This window comes from Rissa tridactyla, chromosome 6 (assembly GCF_028500815.1).
Source record: "Rissa tridactyla isolate bRisTri1 chromosome 6, bRisTri1.patW.cur.20221130, whole genome shotgun sequence".
NCBI lineage: Eukaryota > Metazoa > Chordata > Aves > Charadriiformes > Laridae > Rissa > Rissa tridactyla.
Window position 1 is genome coordinate 44,859,779 of NC_071471.1, and position 25,325 is coordinate 44,885,103.

General features: G+C 38.6%; 2 protein-coding genes across 2 annotated transcripts in view; one reads left to right on the plus strand and one right to left on the minus strand.

The window, feature by feature from the left end:
* Nucleotides 1-15,650, minus strand: part of SH2D4B (SH2 domain containing 4B) — a 113,587-nt gene extending 97,937 nt beyond the window's left edge. Inside the window, exon 1 of the mRNA XM_054205588.1 lies at nucleotides 13,521-15,650. The gene's annotated coding sequence lies outside the window, so the exon portion shown is untranslated. The remainder of the gene's footprint in view (nucleotides 1-13,520) is intronic.
* On the plus strand, nucleotides 4,977-24,851 carry LOC128911193 (rap1 GTPase-GDP dissociation stimulator 1-like). The gene is made up of 11 exons (XM_054205590.1): nucleotides 4,977-5,099; nucleotides 5,274-5,399; nucleotides 7,324-7,452; nucleotides 8,691-8,816; nucleotides 9,183-9,326; nucleotides 13,358-13,492; nucleotides 16,681-16,806; nucleotides 21,098-21,237; nucleotides 22,142-22,268; nucleotides 23,337-23,465; nucleotides 24,718-24,851. Exons 2-11 carry the CDS (start codon nucleotides 5,279-5,281, stop codon nucleotides 24,849-24,851), a joined length of 1,311 nt encoding a protein of 436 aa, XP_054061565.1. The 5' UTR covers nucleotides 4,977-5,099; nucleotides 5,274-5,278.
* The last annotated feature ends 474 nt before the right edge of the window (nucleotides 24,852-25,325 follow it).

Sequence of the window (25,325 nt, forward strand, 5' to 3'; positions counted from 1 at the left end):
CCCTGAGGGCTTTATAGGTCAAAACTTGTGCTGGGAACTGACACAGCAATGGTCCAAGGGATCCAAAGAGCTCATGCCTCCTGGCTCTTTCCCCACTGCAGAAGCCAGATGAAATCTCTGTGGTGCAGCATGTTTTCTGCATTATTGTTTCTGCTCTCATTAGGATGATCAAAAACCAACTCCCACTGCAGAAGTCTGCTTCCTATGTCTCTATTCAGTAGCTTATACGCAGATTTATGCGTGACTTAATAATCTAGCCCTTCAAGCTCAGGAAAAAAGCCTTTTGTACGTCAATCTCCAGAGATTTCTAAATTCAGACCCTGCAGGTAATCAGTGAGAAAGTACCATTAGACTTTCCAGACTAGAGCCTGAGTCTGCTTCCCCTGCTTCTACAGCAATTTACTAAAGCTGATCAACAATATTCTGACAAAAATGCTGATTCAAGAGAAAGAAAAACATTCCTTGAGAACATGTTTATTCTGCTAAAACCCTCCTCAGAAGCCAGGTGGGCAGGCACTCCCCCGCTGCCCCAGCAGCTGGCGAGCCTGGCTGGCTTCTTTCCAGCTTGCCTACCAGCCAGGTGGGCAGCGGGCCAGCACACCAGGCAGCATCCCCCTCCGGGGGAAGAACTACATTTGCAAAAAAAAAAAAAAAAAAAAAAAAAAAAAAACACAAAACACCAAAACAAATCGTTCTGTTTTGCCTCAAATTCCACCATGTCAACATTCTGTTTCAGCATGGGATGAAACAAAGTGTCAACAACCCAGAATTTTCTACAAAACAGAAATACCCTTTTCTGGACAATTTTAGTCACAACGTGTACGCGTGCTGTTAATTATTGCCTCCCCACAAAAATAACAGGGTCTTAGCGTGTCCGCTTCAATCCCACTTCAGAAGCATGGACTTAAAGACAATGAGTATTAAGGAATCAGTCTCATGTTGTTTAAATTAATCACATTTTTTATAAATAACATACATGATAAAATTCTGAGCATCTGAGAAAAGTATTCAGTATTTTAAGACTGTTACAGTTAAATACTGCCTTCTGCGAGACTTTTATAAAAATAGTATTTAGTCAGTTACTTGGTCGATTCTGCTGCTTATAGCAATAATTTCACAACACTACAGACTGTAACCAGAGGGATATTTTTCAAGGACTTTGTCGTCATGCATATGGTGTTATTCTACCGATCTATTCCCTGGAGAAATAACAAAGCACCTGGATTTCTAATTACCACTATCCCAACCTAATGAGTGACCAGTAATGTAGACTGTTCCCTGCTATTTGTAAAACAACCTCCTCCAACTTAAAGAGATCCAGTTGCCTTTTCATCTTTCTGTATGTCCTAACTTCATTAGAAATGTAGCTGCAAATATGACTATTGCTCTAATTAGAGGATAGAGTACTGAAAAAAAAATAATCAAATGCATTACCTCATGCCAACACATTTTGGATCTTGATAAGAATGAAGTCATAAAGTTCAGTAAATAATTCATTCTCATAGGCTCCTAATTTATTTCAGGTTGCTCTATCAGCCGTTGTAACCTTCTGCCCACTCCCACTAGATCTAGTTTAAGATCAAAGCTTATTCGACTGTCAGGTTGCTCAGGTGATTTTTTTTTTTTCCCCTAAGAAAATTGAATTCTACAGGTAATTCGTTCATACAAAATCATTCATTCAGCAAATTGTGGCAGGAGGACTGGACAGAAATGGAAACCAGAGATTAATGTTAACTTTTTTAAGCAGGTGAAAGGAAATCATCCTTGTACATCTATCTATTCCAGAAGTTTTCAGCCTCTTTTCATTAATAAAGAAGGCAACAAATTCAAAGTCATCTATTTTTTAGAAATACATTGATCTCCTATCAACTTTATGCCTGTGTTGCCCTTAGCACGTAATTTTGAAGAGGCCATAGTTACTTTCAACTACAAAGACTTTCCAAGAGACATCAATACATGCAGCCTCAGTTTCTTACTCAGAATAAAAAATATTGAAGCTTCCCCATATAGGTTTTTAACCTGATGAATCCAGACATTTTTCTAAAGATGGTATGTTGTTTAAAGCACAAAACCAAAATTGTCGCTGTTCTAAAATAATTGCTTTTAATTATTTAAGCCAAAGAATTTTTCTTCTCAAAGGACAGTAACAGCCTTTAATGATGTTCTACTTCCCCTCCCTTTAACTAATCCTCTCTTCAAAAGAGCTCAAGACACTTCTGGTTCTTCTGAAGTAAATTCCTGTATGCATGAAATTAATGCATTCAAATTTAAAAAAAAAATCTCCCATTAACTAATGGACGTATTAAGGAAAGAGAAAATAGTGAATCCAACAAACAACAAAAATAAATTATGCATTATCTTCAGCATCTCAGCTGAAGAATTTCTAGGTCAAGACTCACGACTCATCTTTTTCAATTAAATAGTTTGTGAAATAGAAATGCTATTTTACTATAGATTTGGTAACATAGAATCATAGAATGGTTCGGGTTGGAAGGGACCTTAAAGATCATCTAGTTCCAACCCCCCTGCCATGGGCAGGGACACCTCCCACCAGACCAGGTTGCTCAAAGCCCCATCCAGCCTGGCCTTGAACACTTCCAGGAATGGGGCATCCACAGCTTCTCTGGGCAGCCTGTTCCAGTGTCTCACCACCCTCACAGTAAAGAATTTCATCCTGATAGCCAATCTAAATCTACCTTCTTTCAGTTTGAGGCCATTACCCCGTGTCCTGTCATTACACTCCCTGACAAAGAGTCCCTCCGCATCCTTCCTGTAGGCCCCCTTTAGGTACTGGAAGGCTGCTATATGGTCTCCTCGGAGCCTTCTCTTCTCCAGGCTGACATTATATTCTTACTTAATAATACTGTAATACTCTCCTTACATTATATTCTACTATAGATTATCCCCTTCAGCCATCAGTTTTCCATTTCTTACATTCATTTCAGCCACTTTAGGTCTTTTTGTTTTCAGGAAGTAGGTGAAGGAACCTTTAGATTAAAAGGGCAGAAAATTGATTTAGAACAAGCCAATAAAATAAATGGTAGCCAGTTGTGAGGACTGGATGTTATTCCCCAGAGTTTATATGGAATTAAAAAAATGAATTGTCAGATCATTAGCTATGACATGCAGAATGCCATTTAAATCAACTACAGGATTACCTGGGTGGAAAGCAACAAGAGTGGCATGAGTTTACAAAAACAGTTGCAAGGAATGCGGGAAATCACAGAAATCTGATCTCTGCATAAGGAAATTGTAGGATTATAGTAAAGCAGAGAATTACTAAACACAGACATGATTAAGGAGAGTCTATGAGACTCCTGGTGGAGGAAAGTAATACTCAGTTTCTCTCTCTTTAAACATATTTTTAAGGAGCTGGCAAGAAGGTGAATAAAGGAGATACTGTTAACAATGCATTTCGATTTCTACAAACCTTTCAATAAGGTTTATTATTTAGGCTATCTCAGGATATGAGAGAAGGTTATCTCATGAAGTCTGAAGGGCAGAATAAAGATTGTTTTCACAATAAAGAGCCATAATTATTAGAGGTTACCTTTGCTGGAACCTATGTCATTCAATATATTCATAAACTATCTAGAAATAGCAGAATGGTAAAGAGGTTTTGGATTATGTGGAGTACTCAAAATTGAAACCGACTGTAGAGAGGTGCAGAAAAATTTTATCATCCTGTGTGACTTGGGCCACTATCAGAGTAGATATACAGCTAGTTGAACTGCAAGTATTATATACTTGCACACAATTATTATATGTTATTTTTTTTTCCCAGATAGAATTTATCTCTGCATATTTATGCCTGCCCAAGAGCTATGCACTGTCTGAGAAGTGGACCAAGCCTTTGCCCTCATGCCTTTGGATTAAATGAGTTATTTGATGAGCATATTTAGATCTGGACCCTTCAGGAGATGATCTTATGGTCAGCCATTGTTACTGAAAAGAAATACCAGAAAGAACTGAAAATGTTTTCCATACTGGCTCACCACATTTTTCCATCCCGTTCTTTTTAGAAACCCTGAGTCAGCACCTGGAGTACCTTGGCCTCTGTGGAGATCACATAGAAGCTGAAGAAGACCAGATCCTTGAAAGTCTGAATGGGATTCTCCTGGCTCTTACTGAAGATAGCTAAGTATCGCTCCAGATCACTTTTTAACCATTTGCACAATCCAAAAGCACTCACTAGAGGTTTTCATCCATTGTGATAATGCGTATTACAAGAAGTGATTGCTGCTGGAACTATAGCTGTCCTCAGCCTGTTTTGTTGTTTTCCTTCATATACTCACAAATCTACCTGTGACCAGATAAAGCTACTTGTCACTAAAGCACCTGAAGCTGCAGAGAAATTCCAAATTTAACATTCTATTTACTACAAAACAAACTCCTAGGATTAAACTGGAGGTGATCCTATCAGGTCAGGAATTTCAGAAGTATCTCAGTCTCCTTATAAGAAAGTCTTTAAGGTCTCTGCACATCCTCCTGAGAAGACCTGCATTTATTTGAATCTCCTGGCAGACGACAACTTACTACCTTAATGACAATTAGCTGTATTTTTGACAAAAAAAGGGAATTGATGGTTCTAATTGCTAGTCTAATAAAAGATGTTGTGCCTACCTACAAAGTTAATTGCTAGGCCATACCTCAGGAACAGAATCTTAATCCCTAACTTCCCATGCCTTACGCAAGCATCCTTTTACAGTCAGAGAAGATGAAACTGCTTTCCTCTTTGCTTTGCCGCTTGAGCTTCAATTCAGCACGAAGCAGAATAATCATCTGGACTACACTTGCTGCAATTCAAGCAGATGACTGTTCCTATATATTTAAGGCTGAGACAGCCTTTAAGTGCCTTGTTAAATCAGAACATTGAATCCCACAGATATCCACTCAGAACTCTAGGAAACAAAGCAACATGTAAATAATGAGTTGCAAACCAACTGCATATATTGTTAACATTCTTATCATTACAGAGCAGAGATCCTGCAGCCTACTTAAAGAGAGTGGGATCTTCCTAACTTTGGCAAAAATCCTGAAGGGCAATCCACGATGCGCAGTGAAAGCAGCCCAGGTGCTTTCAGAGATAGCCAAAAATGGTATGTTGTACCAAAGTGTTACTACAAGGCATATTACAGCACATTAGCTGTATGTTTCCACTCTTGTTTTGTTTCATGGCTACCAGCTATTGGTCTTGCACTTGCAATTGTTTTATTTAAACATGGAAAAAAAACCCCAAAACTACCACAAGTCCCTCTCCTTTACCCACACAGAGGAAATGAAGAAGCCATGTATTGAAGCAGATTTAGTTCCAACTTTGATACCTCTGCTGGAGAGCACAGACCAAGAAATGTTGCTTCATGCTGGGAGGGCTATTGGCCGTATCTGCTATGATAATCGTAAGTATTGACTTGAGAGAATGCTATTTTCCCTAGCTGTAAAGCATTATTTCATAAAGCACTGTAACCTGTAACTCATAATAATTTTTTTATGAAACCTGAGCACACAACGCACTTCAGCCTCCAGTTAGATACACAATTCACATAGCTCACAGACACCAGGCTGAATGCATCCCAAACACCTCCTAAACTCTGGGCTTCCCCCTATGTTTTTGACTTCAAGGTGACACATCTTTGTCAGAACTGCAGCTGCAACTACAAGAGTAGCAGAGCCTCATACATATCTTAATTTTGCAGAACTGCTTTGGGCTCAAATACTGAATCGCTTTCTCTTCTTCCAAAGTACTAACAGCATCTATAAAGCAAAGCAAATATTTAAAAACTGCATCAGAAAAAACATACTCTAAAAAATAAAAAATACTGAGATACCTATCTATGTAAGAAATGGTCTTCTCTGAGGACCATTCCTTGCATACAGATCTTTGTGCTACAGATTTTTCCATAAAGCTAGTACACTAGCTTGTCTGCAGGTCTCACAAATTAAATATTTATTGCATACAGGAGATAACATGGAAGTTTTCACCCACTATCTTGTATCCATTTCCCTCTGCCTTCCAAGGCTGATACAACTACTATACAGCAGCACTACTACAGCATACGGCCATACTGCAAATCTGCTTCGCTTCTCCGAGAACACAGGCCCAGCACAGATTTGACAAGATGACTGACTTTTAATAATTTCTATTACTAACACAGCAATAAATACCTCATAGAAAAATTAATTTCAGTGATTCCCTGATTGAATTACAGTTGTATATGCTACAATAGCACCCAGACACTTTCTGGTATCTGTCATACATGCTGTCACCCAAGTTGCAGTCTAGCTCTAAGCAAGACACTGCTGTAAAAGCGGTGTCACTGTACTGTTAAGCAACCATCACTTGTATGTCATAGTTGGCATTCTCAAAATCATTTTCGATATTAAGCTTTCATTCATTACAAGACAAACTACAAAAAGAAAGAAAACAGTTATCAGTGTTTTCCTGGGCAATTCTGCATGCGGATGGAGACAACTGTAGTTAGTATACTAGAACCAGGACCAAATTAATTTTTTTACTTACTGTACTTTTTTGACTTTCCTTAAGTCACATGAATTTACACCTGCTTGAGAACATTACTCAGCCTATAAAAATTCCAAAGATACCTTGAATTCAAGCTGCATGCTGAACAACTAACATTCAAAAAAAATGGAAGACGATGATTCCCCTAGATGAACTTTAAAGCAGTCTGTCTCTCAGTATCCTATAATAGCCCAGGTACTGGTAAATTGTCTTGTTTTACAAAGAATTTTTTAAGAAACAAACAAATCATTATTCTAACATGCAAAAAGCAGGTATATGGACATTTGCTATGCAAGTCAGAACACTGTTGATCCCTGAAAGCGGAGTTGTCACTAGACTATGTTTTATCTTGGGTTTCCAGTCCCTTCCATCTACCTGCCCTTCAGAACAAAAGAAGCCATAGGATAATAAGGCTGAGACTCCAATTCCCTGAGAGAAATAAGCCAAAAGGCTGGCTATTCCTCATTCAATTTTCAGAAACATATCAAGAGATACAGTCCACCAGAACTTGCTTTAGAAGCTGCACCAGTAGTAGATATGCTTGTGCAATTGTCCATATAGGTTCTTACAGTGGCTTAATTCTTCAAGTCAAAGTAGAGCCAGGAGGTCTAGCAAAACTGTCCTGAACTAGCATTTCCCAAACACCTAATTAGCCTGAACCCACAGCACCAAAGCTGTACAAATTCTAACATTGTGAGAAACAACCAGATTATTTTTTGGCAAAGTACCTCAGTTGGATCCTTTTTACTGATTTAATTGGTCCCAATTTAATCACCTTTAACTTCTATGCTTACTATTCCCAGGGAATCTTCAAGAAGACCTGGTGAAGGTAGGAGTAATCACATCACTAGTCCGAATATTAACCGATTATGCAGAGAGTGAACCACTTGTCCATGTTGATCTATTGGCCTTATGTAATCTTGCAGAACTTGGTAAGTAAATGTTTTCATATCTTGGAGCAAAACATCGTCTTCATGCTGTCACTGCCTTTCCATGTCCATGCAGAACGCCCACATGTTTATGGGGGTTTTTTGTTTAGTTTTTTGGAAGGTTTTGTAAGGGTTTGGTTTTGTTGGGTTATTTGAGGGGGTTGAGGTTTCTGATTTGGGGTTTTTATTTGTTTGTTTGGGGTCTTGTTTTTTAAACACTACTGATACCTAATCAGGGACTGGCCACAGTACCTGTGTTAGAGAAGTAACTACTCTTTCCTGGAGTACCAGCAATTGCTCATACTATATTAAAACGATTAACATTTAATAGACAGGTTTTGATCCAGAAAAAGGTATGGAGGCCGTAACTTCATGTGGTAAATGTACAGTTTCAACTACTTCAGATATGATACATTAAATACTTATTTATTAAAAATTTATTTCTATTTAATAATTAAGTTTATATACCTTAATGAAACAGCTTTCCTTTTCATTTACATAATTTTCAAACCAAAGCCATTTACACTGATTTAAAATACAACTGTCCTTCTTTACACGAGTCGTAAGTAGTGATAGAAGAAAAAGACCAAGTAGAAAAATATTACCACACTTTGTGTATGGTCTGACTACAATTTGGTCTACTGCTTCTTGCATTTAGCAGGAGAGGCAGGGAAGGGGGTATGGTATCACACTGTCGCATCATCCTCTAGTGAGCTCTGTCCTTTACAGATCTCTTACATTACTTAATACCATATTCCATTCAAATGTGTTTTATGTCAGACAGCAGCAAGCTTTAAAAAAAAAAAAAAATAAAATTGATCTTTGTTAACATCCATCTTGTAGATGTTTAGGATTCCAGCAAGACTAGAACCATCTAATCAAGGCAGAAAATATACTACTACAGCAAACTGGAATGTGCCAATTTGATACATTAAATAATCATACTACAGATGGATTTATAAGAGCCGGTGGAATTAAGCCAGGATTAATTTGGCAGCTATTATAAGGTCATAGCTACAGGAATTACACAAAAATAGTGTTAAAAGAAAGAAGTGGGGAGGGAGAAGGGGTAGAGTTTTGCTGTCTCGGTGCTGTTGAAAGGAACAGAAGCAACTACAAAAGCAGAAAAAGTATTCAAAAACAAAGTAGTGTCTAATCACTTCAGATTATAGGGAGATATGCTTTTAACATTTAATCAGATAAAAAAAACATTTAAAATCATGACTTTATCGTATACACAGATACAGCTAAGGAAGCTCTAAGCAAGACAAAGGTTGCTGAACAGCTGGTGAAACAACTGAGAAGAGCAGAGAACCATGAGAGGCTAGAAATTGTCTTTGAGGTCCTGCAAGCGCTTGCAGAAAATGGTAAGACTCCTTTCAGCTTGGGGGAATGAGGGGAGAAGGTGTACTGGTACTTAGCTTACGCTCTGGGTTTAGAGTTTGCCATGGGTTCCTACTAATGGAACCAGCAATCCCTTCAGTGGGAATAAGCACCGACAAGAATCTGCTGAAAATATCTACATACCTGATACAGACTTTAAAGAAATGAAAACTCATGACTGGCAACACAAGAAATGTCAAAGATCAATGCAAAAGATTTGCTCATTCTGCCTTGGTGTCATCCTAGCACCAGAATGCCTGTTATGAACAAAACCAAAAAAGGTGTCTGTACCTGAAAAAAGACTGGATTTAGCTTCCTGCTTTGAAACGCTTCAACTGTGATCTCTACAGATGCTCTGAAAGTGCAGTTGGTGGAGGCGGGCGTGCAAGAGGTGCTGTCTGAGATCCTGCTGAGGCTCCAGGGTAGTTCACAAGCTGAAGATACATGCATTGTGAAGGCTGCATCAGATCTCATTGTCTCTCTGCTTCTTGGAGGTAAAAATGGGAATACTGACAGTCCAGATACATAAAGAAACAACATCAAAAAGTCCCCTTAGCAAAGGAGTTGCCATCTGCGCTGTCACTTTCATTTCCTTAACAGGGACACACCTGCAACCTGTTTCATAACCCTTAGGGGAATTCTTCTAAGACACCGCACTTTTTCTAGGAGCCTATTGCTTGCACTGCCATGCTTCCCCTTCAAGCACATTCTATGATTCTACGTACATACACTGCCTCAAGTCATCTAGTACCACTGTGACTGCTCCTGCACAGAACATAAACAGAAGCACAGGAACTTCAGGCCATTGTAGCTGTACCTCGGGTTGTCAGTTCACACCCTGCTTCTATAACTTTACTTGCAAAGCTGGCCTAGGAGTCAGTTTAAAATTGAAAGCTAATCATCAGATTAAGTTCACATGGTATTGAACCACTCATGTTTCCTCATTGACTATTCCAAATCTGTGTAAATAATTCAATCATTTGGATTAACAAGTGAAATATAAGAACTTTTCTTGTAATGCAAGTTCTGCATGTATCTATTAGGAACAGACTACATGCACTGCTGACCTAGATTTTTCACTAAGTCTTTAAGCTGGTTGCAGGAACCCCACAAAAAGGCTAAAGATCTAACAGCAATTTAGTTTAGTTGGGCCTGCTATGTTGTATTTCGGGCAACCGATTAAAGAATAAAACATTAAGAACTGGACACCTACACTGCATCCCACAATCCCAAACACAAAGCAATCAACAATTTAAAGGTCTTAAATTATTCACCATCACAACAATCTTTAACACTCATCATTGATTTGAATCTCCCCAAAGTCAGACAGAACAGTTCACTTCAGGGATAATTATACACAGACATGAGATGTTCTCTCTATTTATCATGCAACAGATAAGTACATGCACAATTTTTTTGCTAAAGGATGTGGCATCACCTCCCAGAATATTGGTATTTCATCATATCCAAGTACATGCAGCTACAGAGACAGGAGCAGAGGCTATTGCTAATTTTACAAAAAATAGTAAGGCTGGCTATTCAATGTCCTTCAAAGATGGAAAGCCACTGCTTTTGAGTGGAGAGAAGAGCAATACTATTAGATTTCATTGCTCCCTGGCTCCAAAACATTAACATTCTTGCTTTTCTGCAGACTGAAGAAGTGCATACCTTTAAGTCACAGATGCTAATGATACTGAAGTAGTTTGAGGGACACAATTGTGAAAAACAGGGTGGTCAGGTATGCAAGCTTTTGCACCTTTTATTTTTTGCCTAAATCACACATTATTAGAGGGGAGACTCTGGAAGTGTTTCATGGCAAATACATTTGTCACAAATATAAAAAGTAATATATGGTTATCGACATTTTAGGTTTTAAATCACTTTTAGGAAGGGAGGGTTACTCAGACGCATCAGGGGGAAAAAAATAAGTCTCAAGATAAGCCATTTTATCTTTCACACTTTCCTATTACAGAAAGCAACGAGCCTTAGTACTATGCAGAGAAAAATACAGAAAGGCTCTTATAAACAGACTCCTGGAAGGCATGCTGTGCTGAATCAGTCAGCAGAAGATAACCCACCATGTTTTCTGTCCTTTCTCATTGATAGCTACCGCACTGGGTTCAAGTTCTGTTAACAAAAAGGAGCTTCTTCAACATTGTTCAACTTTCTGCATTAATATGTGATTAATTATCATACAAGATTCCCTCACATCTGTCTGTTTAGCTAGTCAGTCTCATCTGTTTTAGGTTTTTTGTGTTGTTTTTTTTTTAAAGCAAGCTATCATGCACATACCTCTCCACCTCCCCCCACATCCTTTCTAGACTCCCTTTCTCCCTTGTCTTATACCTTGCTCTGAATCAGCCATTGTGCATCACGGTTCTACAAAGGCTACAGAAATGCCCTCAGTGCCTTTAAACTGGCTATCTTCAGTTTATTCAGCTGAATGGCTTGCTTTGTCACTCGCTCTTCTCCCTCCATTTTCCCTACAACCCCATTAGATGTGGAAAAAGTGAATAATCCCTTTCAGGCCCCAGTATGTGCCACTGATGTATGCACAGCCTTTAATCTAAGAGGAAAAAAAAATTCTATGGAAATCTGGTCTCAGCATCAAATGACTTCTGAGGCAATGAAAAGATGACAGACAGCTTTTGCAGCTATGAAAGTGGCTGTTCCTATCAGACTTTAACTACGAGCCATTAAGTTGAAGGTTCTGCTGCTATCCAAGCAAAAATCCATAGGAGAGAGAACCAATTTGGAGCTCTATGACAATCAAAGCAAGGCAACCACTAATGGGTTCTCCCTATTCGCACTTCACTACAAGAGAAAAAAATGCTCTGCCATTCTTTTGTTTGAAAGGTGGGGGGAGGAGAGAAATTAAGTTCAATTAAGGTTAGTCTATACGAAGATCAAAGTATTTTGCCTGTAGAATTTTGTCAGATCAAAAAGAAATGGTCTGTTTCCAGAGAACCTATTCCCCAAAGAGGACTGGGCAATTTTCCTGATCTCCAAAGATTAGGACCAGGCAAGAGAACACTTGAAGAATCACAAGCAAAACCATCAGCTTTAGAGAACGTATGCATAAATTGATATCAAAAGATTTTTGCATGACCAGAATTCAAACTATTTCACAGACTGACAATTCTCATGAAAATATCCACTTACATTTTATAAGTGTTTGACAAACTCTTATTTAACAAATGTAGTAATACAGGGGGAAAATATGCTACTAGCTGAAATGCTAAGAGATTAAAGAAATAGTAAGCATTGGTTCAAAAGATGACATGGAGGAGTTTCTACTACTTTGCTGTAGAAATAACATTCAAACCAGCAAAGGTGTTTAAGTGACTAGAGCATTTTTAAGTGGTATATACACAAAAATTAGAAGTTTGTACGTCTTAGGCATGCAGTTAGTACCATGAGAAGCACCTAAAGTTACTTTTGGCTAGATTCTTTATTTGTACGAAGTCTGTATAGTTCCAATGATAATTGTTTACCCCAGGTGAAAAATGTGGTTTTCCTATATAGCATTCACACTCTTTTGACATGTTTTAACAAACAGCATTCACATGGTAACAGCACAGCAATAAGGAAATGCTGACTGGTGTCAGGAATATGCTTCTCCACGTATAATAAACTGCGTAAAATAAAATACAGAAAAATATTTGCCAAATGGCATCTTCAAAACTACTCCTTCAGGAATGACGCAAACCATAATATGCAGGCTTTCCTTTTGCTCTATCAAGGTGAACTAAGTAGCTTCTGATACCAAAAGGGCTGTCACCTCTGCAGAGTTGTCAGACACGCACTGACAAAATATTGCAGAGCATATACTGGGCAAAATGGTAGTTCTTTGGAATGTACAAATCTGCTTTCACCAGCATTAAACACATCAGACCTCTCTAGTTCAACTCATATTTTCCTTTCTTCATATGAGTGTAACACAATTAGACTTCTTGTTTCAGAAAGCGGGTTTCTCAAAACAAGTAAGAAAAACCTAGGCCTGATTCTTTTAATAATTAACGACAAATTATTTGATTGAATACAAGGAGTAAGAGTAGTACAAAACTAGTAATCAGACTCCCCATTGCTGGACAAGATCCCTGGTCTCACAATAGCCTCTTAAATCAGTAGAATACCAAAACTGTAGTAGTAAAGATATCCCGTGGAGAAATGGCAAGTGTCACCAGTATTCCACCACACATATAGTGGAAAAATAAAGCAGCATTGAGGAAGAAATTGACTGGAGAACATGTGGGTTTGAATTTGACAGTGACTGTCTGTAAAAAGTGCTCTCAAGCTAAGCTTTACTAGAGGATGTCTCAGCATCAGTTCACAGGTGGCTGATCCCCACTTATCTCTAGAGAGCTGAAGGCTGTAAAAAACAATGCAAAAGCTACAGTCTCAATCTTATCAAGACATGAGAACAGTCACAGCAAAGACTCCCTCAATTCTCAATCTGCATGATTAATTTCTATCATTGTGCTTCTTATCTCTCTCACCTGCTTCGTTTTGCCTCTTTCTTCAGATGGCAACTGTGTACGAATGGTACAAGTGGGAGTCATACATCAGCTTCTGGATCTTTTGGAGAAACACGTAGAGAGTGGGGACGTCTCTGTTCAACATGCTGCACTCAGTGCACTTCGAAACCTCGCTATACCAGGTACAGAGTTTGAAGACGATTGACTTACTGTGATTCTTTGTAAAGATGGGTGATTTAATGGAGATCTATGCAGCTCTAAGTCACCAGTTCCTTGTATTCTGAGGGGCAATTGACCTTTTTTTTCCTCCTGCAGAGACATATATATTTGAATAATTCATCAGGACTTCTAATCTACATAAAAGGTCTAAATATAATAAAGTGTGATCTCATTGCCAGCTGCTGGAATGTTTTCATATTAACAGCATACAGCAGTTCAAGACAAAAACACAGAACAGAGTTTTAAGCTTAAAATACACAGTATGTGGTGGAGTTATCACACCACAGCTGGTAGGGATTTCATAAATCTGTTCCTCTTCTATAAAGCCAATATTCATTGCAAATTCAGCCTTTGTAACACACTTAAGAGCTACAACACTTAAAAGGGGCATACAAGGAAGATGGGGACAGACTTTTTAGAAGGCCCTGTTGCAATAGGACAAGGGGTAATGGTTTTAAACTAAAAGAGGGTAGGATTTAGACTAGATAGAAGGAAGACATTTTTTGCAATGAGGGTGGTGAAACACCGGAACAGGTTGCCCAGAGAGGTGGTAGATGCCCCATTCCTGGAAACATTCAAGGTCAGGTTGGACGGGGCTCTGAGCAACCTGATCTAGTGGAAGGTGTCCCTGCCCATTGCAGGAGGTTGGACTAGACAGCCTTTAAAGGTCCCTTCCAAGCCAACCTATTCTATAATTCTACTCGTGATCTTTTGTTAATACGTTTCAGAAAATTGCACTGCTTCTCATCTCAAATTTACTGCTTCCATGTGAAAGTGCATTTCAGGCCAAAAATGCTTTGCTAGAGACTCAACACTACAGCACCCTGCAACACGATCCTTACACTGCTATACAGTACTCCAGAGAAGAGCACGACACCAACATTACTTTCTGAAAATAAAAGAACTCGAAGTTGTCTGCCAATTTTATTATGTAAGCTAGCAAGTATGCTTGGCTTAACAGTTTTATACATATCGTTGCTTTGAACAAGTGAGAGCCCAGAATATACTAGTTGCTACTTAGCCTCCACTACTTCCTTTTAAAGCCTGATACTCCCTCATTTCTTCTTGCAGATAGCTCTCTTCAGAACTTCACCTATTTCTTTCAACTTAGTTTTGATATGCTTGCAAGTAATTTATTTATAGTTTGACTTACAGTATTATCATGCTCTCTGGATCATAATAGCCAGCCATGTCTGTCTATTCACTATTTTAATAAACATTTCACATCATAAGCCCCTCACTGCTTCTAGGTATATTTTATTTCTCTGTGAAGAGATTTTCCACCACCATCCACATCAGCAGAGGCTGTGCAAATTGCTTTTTGGTACTAATAGAACATGTAATATTTCAACCATTCATGCCAGCTACCTTACATCAGTTACAGCCTAACAGAGATATTAGAAGATGATCACAGAATCATGAAAAATCATGGACAGCCAACCCGCTGAAATTAGGAGAGTAACTTAGTAGGCAAAACGTAACTATCTTTATTAGAATGAAAAGGTGGATTTTTTTCTATAAGCCTAGGAGCGTACCATGCTTAGTTCTCATTAACTTCACTCCTGCAATATGTACAATAGGATTTAATGATTGCAACCAGCAAAGATACCAATTAATCTCATTTGAAAGATAGCAGTTTTGACGTAGTTTCCCTTGACAAGAAGCAGAGGTGATCACATTCTAAGTCACAACAGAACCCCTTCCTCAATGAATACCAAGGCCCACTTTTTGCAATGCCAAGCCCAGGCATACCTTGGGAGTGCCTTAACAAAGCAATAAACATCCTGATCTTGCAAAGATTATAGGATCTAAAACTCCAGAAAAACATGGCTGCGATGTCCAACTTCACCCCTATATCACTGCCTGCTACGCATAGCACCAGCAGATCTTAGTGTTCTTTACAGCTGTACTTTAAAAGGCTCAACTCTGAATTATAAAATATCCATGTATCAATACAGTGTATTTTGGTTATCTGTCCTGCTCTAGTCTATTACAAACTATTTTAGATCTTTCTAAGTGCGTAGGCAATACATAGCACTTTAAATTCTATTCCTACACTGTGCTTTTCCTCATCAATTCATAAAAATATCAGAATATGGAAGCTGTAAGGCATTCCCTCATAATAATACATTACTTCCAGAAATACAAACTGTATCACTTTCAACAATACAGTCTGATACCTGGGGGAAAAAAAAAAAAAAAGAATGAGTGCAAATCCAAATCATAAAATAAAAATTAATTAAATATAGGCCAACACTTGCAAATGGGCACAGGGGAAGTCTTCAAATAAAGCAGTGATCTTAAAAGAGAACTGGTGGTTATAAAAGAATTTGAAAAAAGTTTTATTATGCTTTAGCGAACGGAATCTGTCTATGCCACTGAAAAACAAGGACATTAAAAGCAAGCTACTTAAGTGTCTGCTTCTCAATTTGCCCAACAGAGGAAGAAATAGAACAGGTTTCTCCCTATTTCACTGTCCCGTCACATCCCACTGCCTCAAAAAAAGGTATGCAGAAGATGGGAAGAAAATTGCTCTAGAGAAAGCAACTTTTTGTAGCACAGTCAAGCAGCATTAGGACTCTTTCCAAGCCAAGAGACAAGCTTCTGATTGTTACCAGGGATTACTGCACTAACGACTGGAGCAGAGGTGCAAGAATTAGGAGAGGAATGCATAGAAACAAAGGCATGAACAAGAGGGGATTAAGTGAGCTCAAATACAAAAAGAAAATTAATTCTCAAGAAATATGGTTATGTAAGTCACTTCTGCCACCTAGTTCAGTTAAGACCAGCAAGCATAGGAAAGGCTTGCTCATGTGAGTGGGTGGGTGGATGGATAATCTATTACAACTAGAAAAAGGAAGAGAAACAACAATGCCGTGTTTATCCTTTTTTATGTAATTCATTACAGGCAAGGCTGAGATCAAAAGTAATCAAAATCATAACAACACTTCATAGGAAGTTTTTAGCTCAAAAGATAAGTTTAAACAGTTGGGTAATCCTCACTTCATTTCAGAGTGCTCTAACAAGTTGTATCTTTTGCTAAGAGCAATATAGAGCATAAAATTCAGAACAAGTTATGTCATATCTATATTTTCAGATGTTTGTCTAGTTACTGAGCTCCACATGAACACCTTTTTTTCCTATTTTCTAGTTGTTAACAAGGTTCAAATGCTGGAGGAAGGTGTGGCAGATCGGATTCAGGCACTTCTAAGGTCAGAGATGCCTCCTGTGCAGTTTAAACTTCTTGGAACACTACGGATGTTAACAGATGGTCAAGGTAGGGAATTACTAATGTTTACTGATGACAACTATGCACCCCCCTCATCCCCTCCCCCCGCAAGAAAACGGATCTGCAAAGAGACTACAGACTAAGTGTTTTGCTAACCTAATTCCACTCAATCTGGAGAGGTTCCAACAGAGATGATGGCCAGAGGCTGCAAGCCTTCCATACTGACCCAGCCAGCCTCAGAGGTAGATGAGAAAGAAAGCAAAAGGAAGAATCTGAGAGCAGTCAGTGAGAAAAGGCAAAGGCCTAAAAGGAAGATGTTTTCCACCAGAGATATACCAACAAGGCATGAGCATGATGGAAAAGAGTTAGGCTAAGGATTTACAGTGCTAAAAATCACAGGAAAGCAAATTAATAGAAGAACTGGAGAGTATAAAAGGATCAAAGGGAGCTGGGGTGGAGAGAGGCAGGAGAAATGAGTTCCTATCAGGCACCCCAGTCTCTCTCTACATGTTGCCACATTTACCTTGCTGGTATGGCTCAAATGTTGAATTTACTTCACATGTTGAAATATGGGATTGCACTTCATTCAGTTTTACAGAGGTGGATATACAAAGGCAACAATATCACTCTGTGCATGCGATTGCATTTTGAGAAACAAGCAAAATGTCCGAATCACGTTAAGATCTGCTATAATATCTGAATTTATCCTTGGACTTATCTAGCTTCTTACCAAAGTATAAAACAAAACAAGTGCTGTGGGGTTCATTTTTTTTAAATGATAAGTGTTCTAAATCTTTCATAACACTAGAGCAGCTGCTCTAGAGCACTAATCATTACAGACCACCATGATGTGCAATAACAATAAGAAATAGGTCAAAAACAGAATAATAAAAAAGTTATTACCATTTTGTGATGGGAACTGACAGCTGGTGTGGAACAATTACAAATCACAAATTCATTAGTTATATGGAAGGGAAAAAAACCCATACTCTCCTACACTCCATGCTGTAATCATTTACACCACTGCAGACACCCCCTTGATACGACAGCTGCTTGCATCATTTTTCAAATGAATATGCATGATATAAAATTTAGATCTAGCACTCATATTAATTTGCACTGATTCCAGTCCAGGAAAAAGCTGCTTTCACTTATATTTCACCATGGTAGGAAATGGACGTTGCAAGATATACAGAAACTTAGCCTCTTTTTCCTCTCAGGCTTTGAAGGAAGTTATTAGAAGGTCATTGAGCTGAAGTTATACCTAAATTGTGAGGGGGGAGACCACTTAGCTTTTAAAATTGAGACATAATAACACAGATCTAAGTTATCAAACACTAAATTACGTATTTTTTTTTACTTTTTTTTTTTTTTTACTCAATGCTATTTACCAGCCCTAGTATGAAGCCAGAATTTGGCACAAAATGCTACAACTTCTGCATCTGAAACAATACAGATATGAAAGTGTAGAGTAGAAAAAGTTATAAAAGATTATTCAATGTTTACCCATTCCTTCCTGTAAGCACACAATTCTCCCACCTTTAATTACTTTTTATCCTGTTTACCCATGAGCTAACGTTACCATTAATTAACTCAGCCTGAAACTCTTAGAATACAGGTCTAGTAAGAAGTCCACACTAAATAAGTTCATTGCATTATCTAGTATAAAATCATTACTCTGACAATCACTGGGCATGCTGAGGCCTACAGACTAGGAATAGGTAGGTTTCTTTCTACCTATAGAACACTGCAGTCAGATCTGTCAGCTTCATTACACTAAAGTGATGTTAACATTAACTCCTGGTTTTTCCACTGTTGTGCTTCAGAGGAGCAGAAGAATTTGTGCACTTCAACAGCCAAAGGACTTTCAGCTCAACTGAAAGTTCAGTCACACACACAATTTATTCAAATTTGGCATTTTGTAAGTTAAAAGGTCCTCCTGTTCCTTTTAAGAATAACTAAATGGTTTTATCTCAAAGAGCTCTATTGCTGATAGATATCAGGAAGCCCCTGTCAAATTGGGTCCACACACCTCCTTTGAACAACCCTCTTCAACTGGTTCCATTCACCACCCTCTTACAGCTTTCGGTACTAAACTGGATTACCATGATCTCCTCAGACTAACATGTAACATCTGACCTAGAAACAAAAGCCTTTCTGTTATGGGAGGTAATACGCATGTGGTTGTGCAATGATAAGTAACTCTTATCTCAAAACAAACATGTTCAACTAGGCTAGAAGCTCCCAGATTCCTTTTGGTATTTTTACATGTGGATTATTCCTTAGTGTACTAGACAAAGAAAAAAAAGGAAGAGTCTGTCCTTGCCCAAAATAGAAAGAGTATAGGTTGACTTACAGTTCCTGTAAAATATCCAGAGTAATCACGTGGTTTATTGACACAGATCTTCTGGTGCACGGTCTATTTGACACTTACCAGAATACCTCTAAACAAATGCAATGCACAGAAAAGGACAGTTAAAGAAACAGGAGCAGGGTAGTGCCCCTATAAGCCAAACCTATCCCTTCCCTTCCAGATGTTCTTCCTCAAGTCTTTGCTTCAGCAAAGCTCCAAGAGAAAAACTTCTCAGTATCTTAAAACCATGCAGACTTTTCCCCACATTATTCTCCTTTCTGAATTTGCTTCCAAAGGAACAGGGATCTGCCTGGTTCCCTTCTTTCACGTCTGGAACTATTTTAAAAGACTGGAAAAGCAGAAAAAGATTGGAAAAAGCCCACAGACCCTTTATAGCCCTTCTTAGGCAAAGTACACTTCCCACATCTTTCCTTCTTCAGAACACGCAATATGAATTTCATGCTTATCTGCTCTGGTCCAGCATCGAGGGGTGGGGGGCAGGCATGGGACAGGACTCAAGATGACCAAAATGACATCAACAAGAAAACCTCTTAATTACAAATAACTACAAGAGAGTCCTAAATTTGAATTAAGTCTTATAACCACAGTATATTTTTGCAAACAGAATAACTCTACACCAAAAGTGAGCATCTGTCCTGTGACTATGTTCTGTGACCTCTTGCCTCTCAGTTGCTACATCTGGTGCCCAGTTGGAAGTGCTGTGCATTTATATCCTCAGTTCATGATCAACTGGAACATGTGGAAACAGCAGTTTAGCAGCTAATAAAACACCTCTGTGCTCAAAGCCAAAAGGGTGAGCACTCAATTCCTACAAAAAGACAGCTTAAGTTGTGCACGTTACTACTTTATCTTTCTCCTGGCACCCTTCACTTACAAGAAAATTCCAGTTGAACCAAAATGTAGAGTTTTGAAGACTTAAGTATTGAACAGAATCAACTAACAAATTACTGAAGCAGTATATACCAGGATGTTCTCAGGGTAGAACCCCTGTTTAACACACTTGGTTAAAATTGAGCATTTCACAATTCTCAGCACCCTTATATCTGCATTTTTCCTTTGCTTAGGAAATCACTTTTGACCCACAGCACTTCGAAGATGTGTTATTAAACTGCAGCTAGATTCATGTGGAATCACGTGTTTGACTGATGCAGTATTGAGAGAGCATGAGTAAAGTTCCTTTTGCTGCTGAACTTCTAAGAGCTTTGGGAGTAGTTTCCCTTAGTGGCAACAAGCCTTAAACCACAGTATATCATTATAGTTCTACTTAGGAAGAGTTATCTAGTGATGTTTTTTCCAAATGTCAACCACACGGATTAATATTTTTAGCAAGTATTGAGATAGGGTTCCTGAAACACAGGGGAAGGCAAATTAAAAGGCTCCTCCAAACTCTGGGGGAAGTTTTGATGATGCCTAAGATACACAGTTGAGCATATAAATTCTTAAGAATTGAGACACGCAGTTACAGATACACTGCAATTCTGTACTAAGGCTTGGCTTCCCGCATGCTACCAACTGTAATTATCACCATTACTGAGAGCACTGAAACAGCAAGAACAGTCTCTGAAGAGCCCATAATTACACTTGTGCAGGGCTCCAAGAGCAAGTGCAAGAAAACAAATGGGAAAGGGACAGCCCTCATGAAGATTTCAGTATAGCAACAGAATATTTGCTTTCAAAGATATGAAGCTGCTCATTTTAAGCATTGCTTCAACAGTCTCTTATAAATGACAGGTCTATGGGAACAGCTTACTTTGTTCTTTACCTCCAAGAGTTGCCCTAACACAACTAGCATTCCTCAGGTAAAGACTTCCAAGATCCCTTAAAAGCCCATTACTTTCGTTACAGCCCTTCAAGAGCAATGAGCTCAGTCCTGTGGTCCTGGCTACTTCTACATACACATTTATGTGACAGAAAGACTGAGAAGTCTGATCTTGAATGTCTCCTGATGATGCTTTTTCTCCTCAGCTGATGCGGCTGAAATCTTGGGCCAAGACCCCATGCTGCTCAACAGGCTTGTGCAGTGGTGCAATGCTAACGACCACACCGGCGTTTGTGGAGAGGCGAATCGGCTGCTAGCATCAATCCTGCGTCACAACAGATCCCAAGTATGAGAGCTATTGGTCTGATATTTTTCTACTTTATCCTTCTCAAATATTTTTAAAGCTTGTTGATATAGTTAGGGGTTAAGTGTTAAACAGCACATACAGCTTTATAATGACAAACATGAAAGTTCACAGTAAAATCCCCTCTAGTCTGCCTCAATACCACTAATGGGAAGGTGAGCAGGAAAGCAGTGCTCTCTATAGCCACAGATACTGTACAGAAACAAGCAACATGGTTACTTACTGTCACTTGTCAACTTCTACCCTGCTTAAATAAGGTTTGACAAATGGTAAGTAGGTAAAGCTTTTCTATTTCCATAAATATTAGTTTCAGTTTTCAAATTAAAAAGTCAAAGATAACCCAGACCTGTCCTGAACATCAGTCCTCCAGAAGCTCCAAAGTACCTTGTGATGTATGAATCTGGCATGATCTGTATCTGCTGGCATATTACGACTGGCTTCTGTTTCTTGTAAATCTTGCTGTTATAACACAGGCATCCCAACCGTGCTTTACTTTGAGGTAGTGATAAAAAAAGTAGATAATATCTGCACATGCTTTGATAAAGTAAAAATCAATCTTTGCTAGTTTGAGGGCTTGAAATGAAAAATTGGAATAAGGTAAAATTAAAACTCTTGAGACAAAATATATGTTTTTCTTATAGATATGCATATACATAATTGTAAGTATTGATAGTCCAAGTAAATTAGGCCAGCCCTAAGCACACCTGTATTACCACTACCAAAACAAATGTTACCGCTAGTCTTCAAGTATCATCAGTTTGCACTGCAGCAGGCAAATCATTTCCCTCTATTCAGAGGCTGAAGAGTGCAATCTCATTTGTCTCTTCATTCCACTTTACTCACAAGTCAGATTTCCATCTGTGATATTTTACCTCTGCTTTGACAGGAAGTGGTCAAAGCCATCCAGGAGGCACAAGGAGTGAAGCATCTGGTTTCCATGACAACAAGCGAACATGCTGCCACGCAGAATGAGGCTCTGAATGCCTTGGCAATAGCATCTGCAATCGATCTAGGTATTTTTCTCCTAAAAGCATTTATCTGTGCGAGATCCTCATTAAGAAACACTGTCATGCTGTTAATTCTACATAACACTTAAGCGAAAGCCTGTTTCTTATCTAGATTTAGCTCTTCAGCATTAAATAAAGGAGGTCAGCCATCCAGAAGATCACAAAAGCAACAGGCTTCAGGAAGTGCCTCAAGATTTTTTGTTTAGGGTAGAGTCAACTGATCAGGTTGTGTGGACAGGCACAATCTGTTGAGTAGCATGGTATGATGCTAGAAACCTACAGGGGAAAAAAAAAAAACCAAACACAAAAGGCAAGTAAAGGTGATGAAGGCTAGAGAAAAAGATGAGAAAGTCTAAATGAAGACAAAATCAGGGACAAATTACAGACTTCAATGGTCAATGAAGACTATAAATGGAGGAAATAATGTTCAGAAGACAGACATTTGAATGCAGGAGAGAATAAAACATAGACAACAGGGCCTTGCAGAAGCTGCAAATGAAACAAGCAAGAAAACTATAAAGGCTTTACCTGCTTTTAGTGAGCTGTTTTTCAGAGAGATCAAGTATAATTTTTTTTAGACTTTTCCTGTATGACTGATCAGATTTGAAAATGGTTCTCAATTTATCACAATAAAGACAGTCACCACAGCAATCTACATACATCAAAAGCTAAATTGAAAAGAAATAATTGACTCGAAATTTGGAATTTCTTATACCAACAAGCACGACAATAAAGAGCCATTTTACTCCTTGTCCACCATTAAGGCTCTCAGACTCAATTGGGCAACAAATGTGAATCAATATTTCTAGCACTGATCCCTGCAAATTTTAATCTATTATGAGCTTATTTTATACAATCTATAGTATACAGGTTCTGTTTTCCAGAATGAGGCCAGTGAAGAAACACTGTACTGAAAACACAGAAATTCTCCAGTAAAGAAAACAGATAACCAAAATATCCCTGTATAGCCAATGTGAAATTAAGCCAGTCAGGAATTTTACATTTAAAAAGCAAGTATGTTAACTTTCTAGCTTCTTTTCAGGTAACTTTTAAATTTGTTTACTTATTTTTCAGAAACCCTTGAAGGATCTTTTAAGGAATCACAGCTAGTTCAAAGCTTACACAAACTTCTACAAGATGATAATACGAGTCCTGAGGTGAAATATAATTCAATGGGTCTTTTGTGCAGTCTTCTTAATTCAGGTAACTTCATTTTAACTTGTCTGTGATGAAAGGACGGATATTTGTGATGAAAACACAAGCGTTTTCTCTTACTGAAGTGTGCAGTCAGTGAGTAGTAAAGGATATTAAAGAGATTCAGTCTTTACTGATCACCAAAAATCCCAGTCAAGTAGCTTCTTTCTTTATGAAAAGCTGATTAAACCATCAGTTGAATGAAAAAAGAAAGGCTTTATTCCAGTGAGTCAGTGACATAATCAAGTCCTGAAATAGAAAAATTAAAGCCTTGGAATAAAGGCATCTTTGTCCAAATTCAGCATGCACAAATGTCTGGCAGTCCCACGTCCTGTATCTACCACAGCATTTTGATGTTCAAAGAAATAAAGAGTCTGTATCATCTTCCACAGCCAGGCATACGTTTTTTCTGCCTATGCTTAAGCCAATCAGAAGCTGAGATAAACCAGCAATTTTTGCAACACTGCCTTTGCCCAGCAACTTTTACTAAAACACATGAAGGATACAACTTCGGTTTCTCTCACTCCATGGTCAGGGAAGACTTAAAACGCTTTGAATAAGATCAGACTCATCCTGGATGTGTGGCACTAACTGTGATTGGTAGTGACTAACTGAAAACCACCACCTTGAAGTCAGAAGTCCAATGATCTTGTGCCAGTTTCTCATATCTTAATACATAAATCATGTAAATTGAAAATAATTATTGTGCTCAGACAAGGATCTGCCACAAGGGGAGCTGCGTTTCAAATTCTGGAGCCGCCCCGTATTAGCAAACAAGCTGGATTTTGCAGTATACTCTATTTTTTCCCTGTAGCCACACAGATATTGGAATAGAGATAAGCATTTGCATCCTCCAGTGCTACTACAGAGTATTGACACAACGGATGTGATCCATAAGACTTTTTTCCAGACGTGTATATACTTGGCTCGTTACAGACTAACACTAGGAGTTGACTCTTGCTAACATGAGTGGCTAACAAAAAGCATACAGGCGAAAAAATTGCTGGAACTTGTCCTGTATTACATTTTCAAAGGGCTTTTCTTCTGTTCAACCAGTTCTTGGAAGTCAAACAGGAGAAAAAAAATCTTAACCTGTTCAATACTTTCAGTGGCTGAAAGGGTATCTATTGAGAGAAATTTATGTAAATTAAAGCAGCTCATTTTAAACAGCAAGTACTCCAAACTTTTATCTTACAACAATTGTTGGGAGTCACTATGCCATGGCATGTCACTAAAAGTCAGCTTTTCATCTCCCATTCAGGTGATCTGAGACAAGAAATAGAAGAGGACAAGATTAAAGAAACCCTCGAACAGCTCTGCAGTCACAGTAACGCAAATGTGGTCAAGGAAGCTGTCACAACTTTGCAGGTTTTGAGAGGAGAGGCACCCCACTAATGTCCCTTCTTCCCTGTAGCAACCCTGCGCTGCTGCTGAGGCAAATGCAATAAAACACCAGCTTTGCCAACCCTATCTTGCATTTGTTATGCTGCCGCATAACCAACACTACTGAAGTCCAGATACAGCTCCTGCTTTTAAAGATGTACATACAAAACCAACCCCTCTCATTTGCTCATCTATTTGGCCTACAAATACTTGCATCACTGCTGCGCTTCACCAAGCCACTAACACACAGCAGCAGGAATAAAGTCTGTCAAGCAAGTGGTCTTAGAAAACATCCCATGAGAAGCATCAGGCAGTTACCACTTCTGTAACCCAGTTTTAAGCTGCTTGGTTTTGTAAAACCAGGATATCATTTGCAACTTTTTCTTATATCAACAGGACTTTAAAACCACTACCAAAAAATCTCAAGCTTGTATCACGCAAGCTGAAACATCAGAGTTTTAGGTTACGTGAAAGCTGTAGCTTAAA